This window comes from Centropristis striata, chromosome 6 (genome assembly GCF_030273125.1).
Source record: "Centropristis striata isolate RG_2023a ecotype Rhode Island chromosome 6, C.striata_1.0, whole genome shotgun sequence".
Taxonomy (NCBI): domain Eukaryota; kingdom Metazoa; phylum Chordata; class Actinopteri; order Perciformes; family Serranidae; genus Centropristis; species Centropristis striata.
Window position 1 is genome coordinate 26,198,292 of NC_081522.1, and position 20,042 is coordinate 26,218,333.

The following is a 20,042-nucleotide window of genomic DNA, read 5'->3' on the forward strand; positions in this document are numbered from 1 at the left end:
AATGATTTGTACATGTGATGGAAATGCACCATCCCTTTGCAACCCTAACACTCCACAGTGGTAGCCTGGGTATACCCAGACTGCCTTGCGCGCTCGAATTTAATTTCGAACTGCGAAAGGGTCTGGAATCCAGGAAGGATTCCTAGCCCTGTTTTAGGGATCCAATCACAGAGCGGGGAGGGACGGCAAAACGATGACGCGTACTACTCGGCACTTGGAAGCTTGTAGTTTTCCGGATCCAACATGTCTGCAGCAGACGCGAAACTCTCTTTAGCTGTAGATGGTGTTTTAAATAGTTTAGAGCGAAAGTTGAAAGGAGAAAGGTCTCTCGGCGGCTCCGCTGAGATCACCGGCGTTATGGTAGCGGGGCTATTAGCGTCGCTAGCGGCTATTAGCGTCGCTAGCGGCTATTAGCGCCGTTAGTGGCTAATAGCTAATAGCCGCTAACGGCTAATAGCCCCGGTACCGCGGACAGCGGAGCCGCCGAGAGGCCCGCAGCAGCTTGATTATTGCCCATAAAATCAGTGGATGTGTATGGCTGAATGACATGAGAGGGAATTAAGCGTGAAAATAAATAATCTTGCAGAAAGCGAGAACTGGAGAAGCAAAGCAGCAAGCAACACTCTCTCACAGACACACACACAACAAACATCCATTTCTGTTGCTCTACTACGTCATCTGGTATAACTGATCTGATTGGCTAAGAGCTACCTACAGACGCTTTTGATAGACATTCTAAGCGTCCAATAAACGGCTCTGGAGGATCGTAAACCACGCCCCCTCTACGGAAAAACACATTGCTAGTTGCCAGACTAGACCTCATTTGAGAATAGTCTGGTGTTAGCCAGGCTACCACAGTGGTGGACAAAGTACAAAACTAATACTTGAGTCAATGTAAAGATGCTCCTGGTCAAATATTACTCGATACAGGTGAAAGTTTTTACTTGAGTTAAAATACTTAACTTAAATATTTAGGTACTGTTGCAACAGTGCATTTACAGCACCTAATGACTCTGAAACAACCTACTGATTGACACACATGCAGACTTTTACAAGGGAATCATCTTTTGATTAGAGGAGACGCTGCTCACAAATGTTTATTCATGTAACTTTAATTATATTGCCTGCAGGATGATTAAAGGTCGATTATTTCCAAGCTCCTGGAGCTGCTGATTCAGTTCGTCACGGTAGATCAGATACCGTCAAATCTGATCAACCGTGACAAACTGAAAGAGCAATATAATATCACAGTAGATGCTCCTGGTCAAATATTACTCAATACCAGTGAATGTTGTTAGTTGAGTTGAAGCACTGAAGTATTTAGTTAATGTTGCCACAGTGCTGTTACAGCACCTCATGAATCTGAAACGACCTACTGATTATACTGACTTGCTGGTAGAACCTGAAGAATAAACAGTTTCGTCCAAAGAAACGTCATCATTACTTGCCAAGTTTAAAATGAAGTCTTCAAAAGATAAATCAAGCATCCCTGACACCTATTACTCTATATTTATGTATGTCAAACACTTATGCACTTTATGACAAATTCTAACTTATACATAACTGCTGCTACTCTTTACATTTACACTGTGAACCCTTATTATTTTATTGTTTATTTTAATATCAGTAAATGTCTCCGTCTACTGTGCACTTTATTGATTGTCTACTTTAGGATAGGCTTTATTTGTTGTACCTGTGCACTTTTTACTTTAGTGTTAGAAATGTCTTTTCTTGTCTTCACCGGTGGATAGTTAGACATGTATGTCTGGTACATGTAAAGAATTGACAATAAAGCTGACTTTGACTTTGATGCCTCTAACACTAGTATTTCTGTCCTCTGGTTTTTTTGTGTGCATTTGATGATGTTTTCTGTCTGATCACAGATATCATCGATGTGACTTTAAGATTCCACTAGTCATTAAGAAAGGTGAGACATGAATCTCTCACACAGTGAAACCTTTGCATTTCATTGTGGTGCTGTTTTTTAAATCCACTTCTCATCAAATGTTTCTTGTGTCCCTGTGCCCTAGAAGGAGCTGATTCTCAGACGGAGGACTGCATCCTAACCACCTACAACAAGGTCAGTTATAGACACACTTTAATCAGCCAGTAATCCGGATACGCAGCCATGTTGGGGGCACTCGGTGTTAACAACTGAAGTACGATGGAGAATTGTACGTTTTGGATACTTTAAGTTAATGTAGCCATGTTTAAACAAAAGAAAAGCTCATCAAAACACGTCCAAGTTGCAAAGGCATATGGGTCAGTGACAAATAAGGGTTGGCAAGATGTCAAATGGTGTAACCACAAAAGAATGATGAATATAAAATACTTTATCCACCTACGGTGGATTTAAGTGGACTTATACATGTAATAACTTCATTTTAAAAAAACATATTTCTGAGTATTTCTACATTTACACATTTCATCAATATTGAGCAGAACATATTCTTAAAACAACCATTTTTTTCTAAAGTTTTGACAAATTATATAAAATTTGTTATATACCATAATGTTGCAATGTAAACATGGATTGTATTTTTTTCTCATTTAAGTTCACATTTATTCTCCTGTATGTAGATAAAGATATCAAATTTTTATTTAAAAAAAAAATTCTGGTTATACACCAACTGACAATGGGTTAGATCATATCATTGATCCATATAAGGAAGGACTTGGACCACAAGAAAAAGTGCGACATTTCGAGAAATGATGGTTTATTGGCGGTGCAGAACGATCACAATAACATATTAAGTTACTAATGCCACATGTCTTGATATGAATTAATTATTATGTTAAATCCCGGATGACCTCAAACTTTCTTAACATGAACAAAAGCAAGACGGAAATCATAATGTTTGGTTGTGGTCTAGCAGACTTTCCAGCTGGCTTTCTGGGCCCCTTACAACCAATATTCAGTCATCGGTAAAAAACCTTGGGGTAATACTAGATAACAGGCTAAAATTTGATCGTCAGGATAGCTTGGTCATAAAAAACAGCTTTTATCAGTTAAGGATTTTATCAAAAGTAAAAGGGTACCTGCTGCCAGAGATCTGGAGACTGTAATCCATGCTTTTATTAATACCAGATTGGATTACTGTAATTCACTGTATGTTGGCCTGGACCACTGACTGTTGCACCGCCTGCAGCTGGTACAAAATGCAGCTGCAAGATAAATTAAAGCTGCACCAGCGATCAACTGGTCCGAGTAGAGTGCATTGGAATTTATTTGTTTCTACTAAGATAAAAAAAAAACTTTAGATTTAGAAGTGATATATAATTTATCTTGTTTTAAGAGTTAATTTCTTATTTTAAGCGTTCAACATGCTTATTTCTAGATTTAATAATCTTAATTTAAGAAATCTTGTCAAGTGAAATTATCCGTCCATGCAGCAAGATCAAGTGTTTCAAAGTGTTTTTATCTGGTTTTTAGACACACCTTTTTTACAGTGTGTGTGTGTGTGTGTGTGTGTGTGTGTGTGTGTGTGTGTGTGTGTGTGTGTGTGTGTGTGTGTGTGTGTGTGTGTGTGTGTGTGTGTGTGTGTGTGTGTGTGTGTGTGTGTGTGTGTGTGTTACCTCCAATATGGAGACTGCCGATCTCATGATGCGTCGTGAAAACCCTCTATAACAGTTTGATACACAGCTGCACAGTTATTCAAAATTTTTATCACAATCACGATTTTGTTGTCCCACGATCAAATTCACGTGATTGAGCAATATTTAAAATGTATCATTCAGTTCATAGAAAGCTCCATAAACTAACTGTCTGATCAGGCACCTCTGTGAGCCAATCGGAGCCGTCCCCTGCACAGAGCAGCTTAGTTTCTTGGATACAGACTGTCACAGATGACAGAGTAATGAGGGGGAAATATAATTTCAAAATATTATATATCAGATAGCAGTCGGTTATTAGGCTACAAACTATCTTAACAAGAAAAATGTCTAACACAGCAGATTTATTCACACCCATGCAGGTACAATAAAAGTTTATACTTTGCTTCCAGGAGATTAGGCCAAGTGAAGAAAATAGATTTTCACAATGGAAAATGGAAAAAGTGCACTGTGGAAGTTTTGTTACATTCTTTTAATTGCTTTATTTATTTATATTTATTCTTTAAGAAGATGCACTGATTTTTTTGTGAATGAGACCAATTATATTTTCATGCACGTCTTGATACATTAGCAGGAATATAGCACGATTTGGATGTGAATATAATTCTATGACAATAATATTTGTTTTTGTGAAGTCAACAAATAAGCGTGGTGATTAATCGTGATCTCAATATTAATTAAAAAATAATCCTGATTATTATCATTTTGCTACATACTATTAGTAATGATAATAATAAATAAAAAATTATAGAGCGCTTTACAGTTGAAATGGTTAAAATGCAGTTACAGATAAAAACAAACAATTGAAATCAACAATAATGGTCACACATTAAAAGCAGTTATGAACAGATGAGTTTTTTGAAGGTGGGTTGATCTGAAGTCTGATGTTTTTAGGGAAGAGTTCCATAGAAAATGCTCTGGAGATATCAGTCACTACTATCAACTGGAAGCTAATACAGCCACACTCTTGTTGATGTTCCTTTAATAGGGGTGTGATGATACACTCAGCTTACAAGACGAGACAAGATTTTAAGAAAACTACAATGACACAATATATGACTGGACCAACAGACTTTTATTTAACAGAGTTGCACATGCATTTTGAAATGTTTTATTATAACTCTTTACATGCATGATGTAAGCATGAGCTTTTGATAAACTTCTTCTTCCACAAAGTGAAACTAAAACTAAAATTTATAAAAGTTAAAATAAAATAAAATATTTATCTCTTTTTTTCAAGTGCAAACAATATGAGCCGTGTTTCTTTTAGGGGGAAGAGTGGCCACCGGGAAAGTCTCAGGCCACGCCCTCTCAAATGTCTGCTCACTCTACGTGTCTCATTACAAAAAGTCCCCCAGAGGGATTTAGGAGACTCTGGAGGTGACGTATGGTTTTCCATCGTCGCGTAATCGCTTAGCAACAGTTTCAACCGTGATCACATAAGCGACGGATTAAACACAGAGAGCTACTGTGACCGCCGTCACTAACTGTGCACAACATAAGCAGCTGATCATAAACAAAGCAGCATGGCTAATTATGCACAGCGTCTCAGTTGATTATAAACATAGTGATTGTGAATTAACCGACATCGCTAACTGTGCACAGAGTGTCTGGTGCTTGTTGTAAACAAACAGAGATCACTAAGTGAACACCTCCTGTAGCAGCAGCACAAAGACACTGTACTGCTACAGAGCTAACTGTTAGCCTGTTAGCAGGACTGTGCCAATTCGATTCATTGTTACTCTTCTTAACGAGCTGCCGGTCCCTGCGACATCATTCTGGCTGCCTGCTGCTTCTCCTCCTTCTCCTCCTCTTCTTCTTTTCCTTTTACTGCCCCCACAGGTCACAAACAGAAGTTTGGGTAGCTCACAAATCTCGTGAGACAGATTTTAACGCGTCAAGTTTAATCTCGCGAGATCTCGTCACACCCCTATCCGTTAATAAATCTTTCTATACAGATCTCTCTCAGACTTTGTGTTACAAGGAAGTAGGTGAAATAGCCTTTTTCTCTTCTGCCACAGAACTCCTGAAATTGTCTGTTTACTTTTTCTCTCAGTGGGATCAGATTCAGGAACTGCTTGGTCACCCCATGGAGAAGCCTGTAGTACTTCACAGGTACATACACCTGCTCATACAGCCACACAGACTAAATTGAGATAGATAGTTTGTTTGTATATTCAAATCTAGTTGTTGCTTTACAAATATGAAATTCAAGCTGCAACATTTTAATAGCAAACTCTTTGGGACATTGTTGGAATGAGATTCTCATGTTTGTGCTCGACAGGTCTTCATCAGCCAATAACACCAACCCCTTCGGCTCCACCTTCTGCTTTGGACTGCAGAGGATGATCTTTGAGGTCAGACCACGTATCTCTGCAGCTTCACTATTCCAGTTTGCACAATATGTGTCAGTTATAAAATAAAGAAAAGAAAAAGCAGACTACAAACTACTAAAAGTCTGCCAGTAAGAATAACACTGCTACAAATGTGTTGCATCAGCTTAAAATTCTCAAGAAAACTAATTTTATCATTTGTTTACCCATCCCCCAAGTCTCTAGTACCCATTTTTTACATTTGTTCTTGCAGATGCAAATCTTAGCGGGAAGCAACATTTTAACTTCATCTAAAAATCCCGAAAATATTGAAAATATCCAAAAAGTGGAAATTCTGTGAATATTTTCAGTTCAAAGACAGTCAAGCTGCCGTCATATTCCTCCTCAATTCTCTGAAAAATACACACATACTGTGGAACAGCTATAATCTGCTCCCAGGTCGGTCTGGCAGTCTTCAAAAAGCAGCTTAAACAATCTCGATAAACCTAGAAGAGCATTAAAGTGAGGAGTCCTATTAGTTATTATATTGGAGTTTTTGTTTGGTTGTTTAGCTTGTTATGTTTATTTTGGGTTTGTATATATATATATATATACACTACCGGTCAAAAGTTTTAGAACACACCAACTTTTCCAGAATTTAATTGAAAATTATGCAGTTTAATGCCTCAGTGTACTCTGAAATTAATGCACATTTGCAACATTTAAAATTCTTTATTGAGCATGATAGTGTTTTGAAAGTAAAAAAAAGATTCAAAATCACATTTTATGTTGGACTAAAGGACTAAAAAAAGACACAAAATGACCAAAAAAAGACACAAAATGACAAAAAAAAGACAGCAAAAGACACAAAATGACCAAAAAAGACACAAAATGATGAAGACATGAAAAGAATTCAAAAATGGACAAAATAGCCAGAGACTCCATAGAGTTAAGTTGTTAACCCATTTCTTGTTCCCTAAAAAAGGCCTTGTATAATTCTGAAATGTACATTATTTTTCAGTTTTGGTTAAGCTTACCTTTTTTTATTTACCTCTGGCAGTTCACCACTTACCTTTGTACCCTTTCAAGCTGTTCATTTGACTTGAACTGCTTGAATTTCAATAAAAAAATGGAAAAATTGGGGTGTTCTAAAACTTTTGACCGGGAGTCTATATATATATATATATATATATATATATATATATATATATATATATATATATATTTACATCTATGTGAGACTTTCTTTTACATGGCATAACCTTTATATTTCATAATTAGTTGCATTTAAATGGTGAATTTTATTATTTAGGTTTAAGAAAACTAGTGGAAACCAATGATAAGCCTTTTGGCTTTTGGCCTCCCTTGCATGTTTTATTATCATTTATATTGTTTGTTATTGTTCTTTTTTTTATGTGCTGTTAAATAAAAAAATAAAAAGATAACTTTGGATGCCAGCTCCCTGGTACAAAGTCCCTGTAAGGTCCCATTAAGCTTATGTGTGAACAGAGCAGGTCAGAATTCCCAGCGAGCAAGTGGGTGTGTTGATATTATTTATACAATGCGCTGTGTAAAACACTCTAAAAAGTGCCGGTCAGAGCTGCTCTGATTTTCTTTTTTAAATAAAAGCCTCCTTCAAATAATAGCCTGCCCCTATTATTAGCCGGGTCCCAAACTGTTTTTTTATTAGTCGAAGCTCCGGCTACTATTTGAGGAAATACGGTAGTTCGGTTCATCCCGCAGCGCCAGTTCTGCATACCAAAAGTGGCACACTCGGGTCATACGGGACGCCAACAAAATGACCAACTGGAGATATGTTGAGATTGGTGGATTTCTATGACCAAATGACAAACTGGGTTCATGACCCCGATTTCCGCGGCATCGTCTATACTCTCTCTATTTACATGCTACCCCTCACCAAACCAGATGGAGTAGCTCCAGTTAGAGGGACGATCTTTGAGCCGGTTGTATGCTACATATCATGACAAAGGGTAACTCCTGTCACCAGGTCACTGTCCAGACCTTAGTTTACAGATGTTGTGCAGAACCTAAATGAGAAAACATTTTGTTTGTTTTGTCTTCATGGATTCTGAATATTTCGACCCTATATCTGTGTCCATTCTAACATACTGTCCGTCTCTCTTCCTCAGGTGATGCAGAATAACCACATAGCATCCGTGACCCTCTATGGTGCTCGAACCGCTAGTCAAGCCCGACCCGAGTCTAGTAGTAGTTCCCACTGAACAAGTAACTAGAACCACGTCCCATTCTGGCCTGTCCTGAATCTAGTACCTTGCTGAGTGCTGACTGAACCTCTAACCCAGAGCCAGATTCTTAACCAAGCAAACGAAAACCCAGAACAACAAAGTCATTCATACCCAGCTCAGAAGCTACTCATTGAAGAGAAACATTGCAGAACCCAGACCTGGCATTTATCAAGCATTCCTGGTGACTTACTCTTCCAACACCCACCCAGTCGACACAGTCAACCAAAACCCAGACTATCCCAGGACCCAGGATCTAGAGACATGGTCGCAGTGCTGGACCACTGATGCTTTGACACGAAACTAACGATGTCTCGGTTGTGTGGGAATATCACGGTGGTGCTGCTGCGAACGGACACGGTGAAGAAATCTGTGCTGGAGTAGAGCTCAATCGTTTTCATCTGGCGACTGAAGTTGCCCAGGATGATGGAAGAAGAGTCTGTCCAGACTGTAGTTCCAATGGCATATAATGGCAGCCTGTAAATGACAATAACCTCCATTTCATTGTGGTGAGATGATCAGCATTTAATTGTCATCTGCAACAAATCTCTATGAAAACTGCTGTGGCCAAAGTCTTGAAACAAACTCTTGCTTGATCCACTGAATGAACATCAAGGAACCACACTGCCAGCGCAACCAGTACCGCCTGTCTTCCTGCCACAACTTCAGAACCAGGCCCAGGAACCGGCTCCCTCAAAACCCTCACATTTAAACCGCAAGAACCCACCCAGCCCCACCAAGGGCCATCAGAGCCAAACGCATCAGAGGCTGCAGAGGACTGTTGAGAGAAAAACACAAGAATCCAGATATTGTCGTAATAAGAGAAGAGCCAAACACACTCAGGGTTTGGAGTGACAACAAGACCCAGGTGACCAGATGTGAAGCCTCTCAAAACAGAACCGTTCTCCATGCTCGTCTCCCTCCTCCACCTTTCTACTCGTCGTCCCTCCGGCTTTCTGCAGCGGTGCCCACAAACACACACACAGCAGTAAACACACACACACACACACACACAGAGGTGTCGGGACTGTAGAACCTGATAATGTAAAAAATTCCCGATAATGTAATAACCCTGATAATGTAATAAAAATCTGCACTTGAGTCCATTGAAAATGTAATAAAACCTGATAATGTAATAACTTCCCGATAATGTAATAAAGTGCATTTCCCAATAATGACATACACTTTTTACCAATAATGTAAGAAAGTATGGAAGGTTTTTGATCAAATCAAAGATGGCGGAAAATCCAATATGGCCAAAAAACCCCATTGAGGATTCATTGAGCTCGGATTGGCCCAAGGGTTCCAGTGAAAAACGGATCAACGGGTCAAAAGTTAATAAACATTTAACTTTGACCTGTTGGTGGCGCTAGAGCTCTTGAGCTAGAGTTGCCTACACAGTATCACCACTTGAACTCAAGTAATGGGTGGTCTGCTGTTAAATTATTACAATATTGGGGAATTATTACATTATCAGGACTTGATAATGTAATAACATCCCATTAATGTTATACTTTATTGAATTAAATTATTGGTAAAAGTGTATTACATTATTGGGAAATGCACTTTATTACATTATTGGGAATTTATTACATTATCAGGTTTTTATTACATTTTCAATGGACTCAAGTGCAGATTTTTATTACATTATCGGGGTTATTACATTATCGGGAATTTATTACATTATCAGGTTCTACAGGGACGTTGGCGTGTCTGGTCTCCTTGCTCACACACACTTGAGAAATGAGCATCTGCATGCATTAAGCTGCTGTTTTTTAAATTGACATTTCAACAGACTTTTAATTCAAACACACAGCATTTCACTCCCTTCACACGACTATATCCACGTGCATTTCTAACACGTGGAAGCTGGTTTATCTTTTTAGCCTTTTAAGCGCGTAACAAATGCGGAGACATGCAGGCATGACGCAAGGATTTGCATGAACTTGGCTTTTGAATGAGAGGAAACTTATAATAAGCACAAGCTGGCGATCTGTTTTGTTTCTTTGATCCCGCATGTTGTGAGGGGCATAGACATGTATTGTTTCTCTCTGCCCGTCTTCACTCGTTCACGCAACCATTTTACATTTGCACTAATACACATCTTTTTACTTGATTGGTTGATTGTGCCCTATGCTCAGAGATGGATTTTTGGAGAGTGTGGTGTGTATGTGTTTTTTTGTTGTTTTTTTTAAATCCATAAGTTCAGTCAAAAGAGAGGTCCTTCCATGTTGCATGGTGTATGCAGTCACATCCTCTGTGTTCCACTCTCCTCCATCTTCATCCATGCATTGCAATTCATCCCTCAGCGATGTCTGCATTTATCTCTTTGTTGAATTGCCAAATGCTGCAGCCAAAGACGTTTCAGGATGATTTCATTTGATCTGCTGACATTATCAGTGTCTCTACGCCTGTCCTATAGAGAGAGTCGTGGTTCGGCTGTCTCACCTCTCCTTGTGTCCTTTGTTTGAAATCTGCACATCAGAGTCATCAGCGCCTCTAAATTCAGCTCCCGGCTTCTGTAACTGCTGACAGTAATTACACCAGACGTAAATGGCTTGACTTATGTGTGTGTTTTGAAACCAATCGGCCTCTTTCATGTGGATTTGGTTACAGCCATTAACAGTAATAACACTAGTGTGGTCTCTTGTACAGCTGTTATTGTTGTCGGAGAGCTGCAATTTAAAGAACTACCATTATTTCTCTGTGACTTCAGTACATGTTAACCCATTTAGGAAATGGGGAAGAGCATCAGTCATTCCTTCATCACAACATTTGTTTCCCTCCCATGTCTGAATTTCAAATCTTTTAAATCATAAGCATTTGAATAAACTGTGTATTAATTGTAATACACACATTCTCTTTTATTGTCCCTTGACACATTGTTGTTGTTTTTGTTTTGTTTTTAACTATTTATGATTGCTTGTATGAACGTGTGTGAAGGCATCAGGGTTGGAGTCAGGGCCCGGATACATTGCAGAATGTTTAAAGTGACAACTGGAGAATTAAAGCTGGGGTAGGCGTTTTTTGGGGGGGGAAAAGAAAAACAAAAGGAAAAAAAAGAAAGTAAATCAAATTCATCCCTCCTCCTGCAGCCCCCTCCCACCAGACGATACAGTAAAAAAATGTATTTAGTTATATATGTTCTCGGCCCTTTGAGATGACACACTGTGATTCGAGCTTCCAACTTGCTTACTAACACATGAACTTGAATTAGCCACAGTTGCTAAAGTTAGCAGAAGGCAACAATACAAAATCTGATTGATTAATACTATTTGTTAAAAAGTGTATTTAAAACCATTCATGTCTGTGACACGTGCAACCATATGTGCCTTTTATTGCAGCACTTAAGCACCATATGTTTGCTAGCAAGATGCATTTTAGCTGCGTCCGGGTTTTGTGTGTGCGTGTGTTTGGTGTGCATGTGTGTGAGTGTGTTTGATGTACGTGCATGTGTGTGTGTGTGTGTGTGCCTGGCAGGCTCTGCGTTCGTAGCTCTCCACTGTGAGCACCATCAGCTATTAGAGCCACAAACTTTACAGAAAAAAACACAAGCCTAAAAAGCAGCTAGCAAGAGCCACAAGAGGCCTAGCAGCTGTCACCATGCCAGTCAGACACAGCAGACAACCTCACAGCTCCTGGGTACCCGAAAAACATCAATTTTTTCACTGGACATACTTTGAGTTGATACCAAAAAAATAGTGCTGTAGACTCGGAGGCGTGGCTGCATGTGCCAGTGAAAATTTACGCAACATTGTGACGGCATGACAAGTCTGCAGCTGTCTGCGGACACTGAAAAGGGAAAGTTTATCTGAGCCGAACTCTCCCGGATGGGTGAAGTGGGACTCAGTCACCTGCTTGTCTGTTAAGACATTAGGCGTGTTTCACTGAGTACTTTTTGGAAAGCTTGAGAGTGTTTTGGCTCCGCCCACCAGTTAGTTCCCCTCAGCCTCTGTTTCCATACAGGTACTTTTGTAGCGGCTAACCAACAGAGTCCTAATGTGGCTTAAATAGTTCTGCAACACTTACGTGATTATTCAGCGACAATTTTGACTGTGACGCCAGTGAAGCAACTGAAGCGGCAAGTCCAAATAGTCGACGGTCTTTCTTTTTCCTTCGTCCATCGGCCTCTTTGTTTTTCTGTTGTTGATTCTCTCGTCTCAGTCTGCTCTGCTTATTTATTTTAACAATGGCACTTTTATGTTGTAGTTGTTTCGAGGTCTTACACGTCATATCCCGCCTCAACCATTTCTAATCAGCGTCGACTAGTTAGTAGCGGCTCAGTAGCAAGGTTATAATAGTTTGGGATTTTTCATTAGTTTTAGTTTTAATTTCGTTGTGAATTTTTGTTTTCAAATTCAGTTAGTTTTAGTTTTTCTAATGAGTTTGCTAGTTTTAGATTAGTTCTTATTTTTTGAAAATGCTTAGTTTTAGTTTACCGGTAGTTTTTATTAGTTCAAGTGTTAGTTTTAGGTTTTTTGTAATGGGCTATGTGTTGGCGGCGAGATTCAAAGAGGTCATTATAAATTTTGCCTTTATTTCCTTTGGCTTAGCCCAAATAAGGTTAGTAACTCTTACAGTTCCAGGTGTAGACATCCCAGTCTCAGTAAACATATTTACCATGTGTTCCTGCATGTTTACTAACAGAATTCTCTTTCTAATAGAAACACTGGATTATGTATGAAAAAAAGTTGTCAAAGACGAAAACGACGAAAATTTTCACTATAATTTTAGTTAGTTTTGTAACCACAAAATACAGATTCAGTTAGTTAGTTATTTATTTATTTTTTAAAAACTCTTGTTTTTATTTTTATTTCAGTTAACAAAAATGTTTTTTCAATTCTAGTTTTCGTTATTTCGTTAGTTTTCATTAACTAAATAACCTTGCTCAGATAGTACCTACCTGAGGCAGGTACTATCTAAGCTGCTAACCGGTGGATCCTCTCTCCCAAGACACACCCATACGGCTCACTAGAGGGAAAAGTACCTGATGGAAACGTGCCTATTAACTTGTCTGAACAAGGCTCGACTCTCGGCCAAAAAAGTCCAAATTAAGATTCTTATCTAAAATGCTTTCATCCTTTTTTTGGTTACATTGCAGTGTGGGCAGTTGTTGCCAATGCTGGAATAGCATCAGGCCCTCGCCATCTGAAGGGACGAGCAGGTTCATCAGCATTTGTAGAACAGCCAATAAGGAATTGCCTAAATTTGCTAAAGCGAAGGGGAGGTGCAGAACAATTTTTTTCTCAAACCACTTAAATTATGCTGCAAGGTTGTTGTGCTATTGTGGAATCAATGATGCCAAAAAATAGGCCTACCCCAGCTTTAACAGCATCAAATTGCCAAGTTGGCTGCTTGTAGGTGGTTTTCAGAAATACAGTATTTTTTCAGAGAAGGTAAGATACTTTTTTATGAGGTCAGATTGAAGTGAGTTGTGACGTTAAAACTCATTTCACTTTGGGGTCTTCTTAGCTTCTGCTTTAGCTGACACAAAAGAAATTTAGGGTAAACTTTTCAGGATTCATAAAAAATCATGGAATGTTTGGAAAATGCTTAAATTTAACCATTATGTTTTCAAGGTTACAAATATGCCTAGATCTGATTATTCACCTTGAAAATGTGTGATTTTCAACCGGATTATTTCATTTTAAAAATATTAAAATATTTTTGGTTTACATGAGTCATTGTGTTTGTCTCCTGCCGTCTTATAAGAGACGCAGAGCAGGCCAGAGCTGGATTGATTTATATGGGTGCTGTAATGAAAACAGCGTTTTTCCATTCGGCTCCACACCATCATCAGAGTCATCATCTGCTGTTTATTTGCAACTTTTGCAAGATTTTCCATTTCCAGTTACAGTTCAAATGTGACGATAAAGGCTTCAATAATCTGCATTTTTTTTTGCTTTAAGTCCCTTGAAAATTCTCTGTTTACTTTTAAAAAGCTGAAAGAACCCTGACTCTGACACTTCACCAGTGGTAGCCTTTATTTATAGCACCTTGTTTTGTGGCGCAGCATGGCTCTGAACACATTTCCTCTGGTTTCTTATACAAAAGCCCATGAGAAGATCACATTAGAGCAGCTAATCAGGATGTTCTGAGGGAAGTGTTTTCAGTATTCGGGCCCTGATGCTGGGAGTTGAAGTTGATGTACAAATGCTGTCAATAGATGTGTGCTCTTATTCTGGCATCCTCTTCTTAACATGTTAATGGCTTGGCAGAGACACAACTGACTCAGGCACTGGCTCAGTATCTTAATATTTTTCCTCCTTGACTCTGATTAGACTTCAACTCAGGAGGAGACATCTGCTCACAACTCACCAAGCACTGGAAGTTTTTCTTTCTCTTTTTTTCTTGATTCCACACCACTCAGTATTGAAACTTGTTCTTGTGCAATGCTAAACCTGCATGGACACAGAAGTGTTGGTTGTTAGTAGACAGCCCTGTTTCGATCTGCTTGAACTGCTATTACAGAAATGTTCATGTCTGAACCACAGATAAAGCATTAAAAGCTCTTATTTCCGCAGGCAGGGAAACAATAACCCTTCTTCACATCTGTACTGAGAGAGAGCTCTGATTGAGATGTTTTGGGAAGTGGACAGAATCTGATTTGGAGTCTAGTGCTGGCATGTTGCTAGGTTTTACATCTGCTTGTTTACACCAGAAAAAAAAAAATCTATTTGGCTTTCTCCAGACTGAGGTGATGTGATTTCTTAAACTGGGATCCCAAAAAAACAAAAGAAATGTTGAATTCCAATAAAACTCATTTTTTCCCACAGAGCTCCCATGTTTAAGATGTTTCATAGTGAGGTCTGATGAACCTGGAAACATGAAGGTTGGAGTTGAATGGGGAAACCGATGTAATATAATTGCCAGCTATATTCCAACATTTTACTACAACTTGCTCTTGTGCAAGTAAATATGAGAAAATAAGAAAAACTGTTGAACATTGTGCCTCATCTCCCACCGAGCCTGTCTTTGACTTCTATCTCTATCTCCTCTGTACAAAGAATCTCATTGTACATACAATTTGAGAATGCATTTGAACTGCATCATTGTACATAATGTGTGCGTGTCACTGAGCATTAGCAACAAGCTAACATGGTGTCTGTTGTGTAGTTTTCCTGTTACCGGCAGAGAATGGCGGGTTGGGTTTCCCAAAACATGATGGGTTTTTTAAACAACCCTGTTTCAGGTGGTTTGTATGTGTGTTTAAAGTACACCCCAAATAAATTTCAAATGTTTGCAACCCTTAAAAGCTCATCATAGTAACTGTGGAATCCAGCATCCCTCCAAAAAAGAGGATATTCATTGTAAAGGCTTTCTCCATGCTATAAAGTGGTGATTTACCGGAGCTAATTTGAGCTTTGCTTCAATGGAAGCCAGCCTGTTCTCTTTAATCTGTGTACAACTATCCCCCAAAATCCACCCGGTCTGTCTGCAGCACGTTGCATCATCGCGAGTAATACGCGGCCATTATGGTGACTGTATCAACCTCAACCGGCTCCGTAGTGCTCCGTCTCAACACTCTGCCATGCGTGAATTACGCATCCTCAATTGTTGATGCTCGGCGCGCGTAGCACACATCAAGTGGGACAAGAGAGCGCATCGTTCTGACAGGAAGTCAGACAGGAATTACAGAGCGAATCCGGTTGTTTTTTCAAAATAAAACACCATGAGCGGACTCCGGGTCGTAAAATGACACCAAAAACACAAAAGACATTTAACTATGAAGCCTACTTACCCATGGTAGAAGAGCAAATATCGACGAAAACAATCAGATCGGCAAGTAAACACTGTCGGACAGGTAAATACAGTTGTATGAAAGGTAAACAATGTGGCGCACGCACTGCTTGTTAAACGCTCCCGTTGGGTGTTGACGCCGTGTGGAGGACAAACCAAATACACAACACTCCGGCAACGCACCACGGGCGACTTTACACTTTGAAACTGCTTGCAGTACATTCCGAGTCCAATTTTGCGTGCCAGGGATGACTGTATGATACACCATTTGAATATGTTTGGTGACAGAGCCCTTGCTGATTGTGTGCCACTATGACCCCAGTATGCAACGAAAATATTTGATAGTTATTAGGGCCAGGGCTCGATTAAAAATAAAATCTAATTAATTAGAGGCTTTGTAATTAATTAATCGAAATTAATCGCATTTTAATCGCATATAAATATTTGACCTGAGAACAGTGAGAAGTAATTTTTTAGTTTACCATTGAATAATGACTGAATACATAAGCTTAATCAACAAAAATATTGTTTATTTTTGTTCAAGTCCAACAGACGAGTGCAATTTTTGCCATTAAGTGTAGCAATAGCATATTTAGAAATATAGTAAACTAGAATACTTTGGTTCTTAAAGTAAAACACAATCCACGCTAGCTACCACACTAGCCGCTAGCTGCTATATGTTTTGCATCCATCCGTTGTTTTTTTGTAACTAAATGTCCCATCATCCACGGGGCCAACCAAAGCGTCTCATCAGCTTCTTCCTTCATGTTCACTGTGGTTTGTTGTTGTCTGAACTCATGAACACTAGTTGGTGCTCCAGTATAATCGGTCCGCCTGAAACTCATCCAGTGAGAAACGTTCCACGGTGCAAAAATAAGTGCGATTAAAGTGCGTCAAAAAAACGCGTACATTTTTGTGTAATTAATGAATGTATTTTGTGTAATTAATTAACATGTTAAAGTCCCGGCCCTAATAGTTATATTTAATACGTGGTTATGTTATCTGACGTCACTTCGCCTAACAACGTCACTATCCCTCAACCTAACTTCTTTGTTTTGTTGCCTAAATCTAACCGAGTGTTCACAGTCACACTGGCGATGTTTCCATTCAAGTTTAAATGTTTAATTAGGGGCGTTTCCATCAACTGGTTTTACATCAAATAAACAGAGCTGCATAAACGTACTTTTGTCAGAAGATGGCAGTGTAATGTATTGCTGTAATCTGCTTATCTGTCAGTAGACAGTAGAAGAAAATAGGTTGTGCAAGAGAGAAAAAATAATAATAAATAGGTTGCTAATCGGACAACTTTGCCCACCAACGAGAGAAAATATGTCGTCAACAATTGGATTCAATTGGGCAACTTATAATTGTTCTTTCATGTCAGAGGAAACAGCTGATCAGTCATGAGTTAAATGTTCGCTACGTCCAAACTTATTCACAAAAATCGTTTCCATCTCCTGTTTGGCACATTAATGTTTTTTTGAAAAAAACAAAAACCACCTCAAGTAGGCATAAAAACTTTTTGATGCAAATTTAGATTTTTTTCTAATGTTGGTGTTTCCATCAAGCTTTTGTCATGCAAATCGCCAAAATGCGCATTGAAATTTGTTGATGGAAACACAGGTAGCGACTGCCTGGTTTACACACAAAAAGCTTAAATTGCATTCATATGGCATGTGAAATATTTTTTAAAGAAAAAAGCATTTTGTAAGCCTTCCCATGAGATCAGATTGAGGAAGCAGATGGTTAAAAGAAGAAATGAAAACTGGCAGCAGGAATAACAGAGGTGTACATAGATGTCATTACCTGTATTTCTATTCAGAGAGGTGGTTTATCCCCAAACTCACTTATTTGCTAACCTAAAAGTAATTGGCATTTCAAATTTTGTGCCTTCAAAGCATCAAAATAATTGTCATTTAATGAATTATATTGTACAGATGCATCTCAATAAATTAGAATATAATGGAAAAGTCCATTTCCAGTATTTCAAGTCAAACAGCTCCAACCAAGTATTGAGTCATATAGATGGACATACTTTTCAGAGGCCAACATTTACATATTAAACATACTTTTTAAAATTGGTCTTTTGTAATATACACATTTTTTTGAGACACTGAATTTTAGGTCTTCATTAAATGTAAGCCATAATCATTATAATTAGAAGAAATGAAATAAATTAAGACATGAATGAATTTCCCCTCTGGGATAAATAAAGTCATTTTGATTATGATTCATTTGATTTGATGATACATTTCATTCTGTGTGTAATGGATCTATATAATGTGTTATTTCACCTTTTTGAATTTAATTACTGACATAAACTTTTCTATGATATTCTTATATATTGAGATGCACCTGTATACTCCCATATCCGCATACTAAACTTTTAATAATTTCCAGAAACCTAATTGCTGGTACACAGAAATGTCAATGATGACGAATAAAAACATGAAAGATTTGCTTCCGTCAGCTCATTCGTGTTATCCCAAGTAACACATTTTAGATACTTCCCTAACATACAGTCATGTAAAGAATTAATAGACAATCCTTGTTTTCTTCAATTCTTGTTCATTTTAATACCTGGTACAACTAACGGTACATTTGTTTGGACAAATATAATGATAACAACAAAAATAGCTGATAAGAGTTTAATTTAAGATTACATTAAGGTAAATGGACCTGCACTTATATAACGCTTTTCAACTCGTTTGTGACCACTCAAAGCTCTTTACACTACAGACTGCGCTCATTCACCCGTTCACACACACATTTTATACTGGTGGCAGAGGCTACCCTAAACGGTGCCACCTGCCACCATTGGGAATTCATTCATTCACCGATGAACGCAGCATCAGGAGCAATTTGGGGTTCAGTATCTTGCTCAAGGATACTTCAACATGTAGGCTGCCATGGTCAGGGATCGAACCACCAACCCTCCAGCGGGCAACCCGCTCTACCAACTGAGCTACAGCCGCCCAGAAAGCTGATATCTAGACATTTAACATGGTTTTCTTGATAATAAGCAAAATCATTATCAAGAAAACCATGGGAAATGTCTCGAAATCAGCTCTTAAATTAATACTTATTATTTCTGAACTGAACCTCGCACCATACTTGCTTGTGAACCGTGGTGCCTGTCGAGGATGGCCCTTTCACACCCAAACATGACACTTCAATCAATTCAATTAACCTGTTTACCTGTGGAATGTTCCAAACAGGTGTTTTTTGTGCATCCCACAACCTTCTCAGTCTTTTGTTGGCCCTGTCCAAACTTTTTTGAAATCTGTGGCTGGAATCAAATTCAGAATAAGCAGATATTTACAAAAATCTGTGGCGTTGATGAGGTAAAGGGTTAGATACAGCCTACATGGTTTTCTTGATCATAACCAAAATCATTATCAAGAAAACCATGTTAAATGTCTAGATGTCAGCTCTTAAATTAAACTCTTATCAGCTCTTTTTGTTGTTATCATTATATTTGTCCAAACAAATGTGCCAGGCATTAAAATGAACAAGAATTAAAGAAAACAAGGGTCTAATATTTTTTCCATGACTGTACATGCTCATCACAATCTACACTATAATACACTAAAAGCAGATAACAGATTGTAGTGATGAACCCAGCTTTGGTAAACCCAGCCCAGTGCCATAGACATCAATGCTGCGAGGTGCATTGTGGGTAAAGAGGAGCTTTAGGGTGCTGGGTAGTAAATCTCACCCAAACTCAGGTGGACATATCACTTCCTTGTTTTTCTACATGTTTTTAAAGCTAGATAAACAAGTGCAATCTGGAGGTCCTTGTGGCTTTTAAATTACATTTTTTCTTTTTTTTTTTTTATTGTTTCAATGCAGGAATGAATGATTGTCATAAGCAGGTTGTTGTAATTTGTAACGGAGAGCTTCAGTTCAGTGTAATGATAATCTCATATTAACGCTTTGTATTGTCTGTTCTTGGTCTTATATGTTCTGTTGTCCATCTCGCTTCTTCTCCTCAGAATATTTTTAGTGGACTCAGTGCATTTTAAGCCCATTTCTGGAAATGGGGCAGTTCTACATAATTAAAACTTGTGAATTCATTGGAATGTGGCGTTTTATATTTTGAATACTATAACTT

General features: G+C 38.5%; 1 protein-coding gene across 3 annotated transcripts in view; it reads left to right on the forward strand.

Moving 5' to 3' along the window:
• Positions 1-9,724, forward strand: part of phaf1 (phagosome assembly factor 1) — a 30,812-nt gene extending 21,088 nt beyond the window's left edge. For 2 of the 3 annotated variants that reach the window (XM_059334650.1, XM_059334652.1), the window contains exons 12-16: positions 1,884-1,927; positions 2,031-2,080; positions 5,669-5,727; positions 5,897-5,969; positions 8,075-9,721. In XM_059334650.1, the coding sequence (XP_059190633.1) occupies positions 1,884-1,927; positions 2,031-2,080; positions 5,669-5,727; positions 5,897-5,969; positions 8,075-8,167 (319 nt within the window). In that variant the 3' untranslated portion in view covers positions 8,168-9,721. Of the gene's footprint in view, positions 1-1,883; positions 1,928-2,030; positions 2,081-5,668; positions 5,728-5,896; positions 5,970-8,074 lie in introns of all 3 variants that reach the window. The other variant, XM_059334651.1, reaches the window with a different exon arrangement.
• Positions 9,725-20,042: the final 10,318 nt, after the last annotated feature.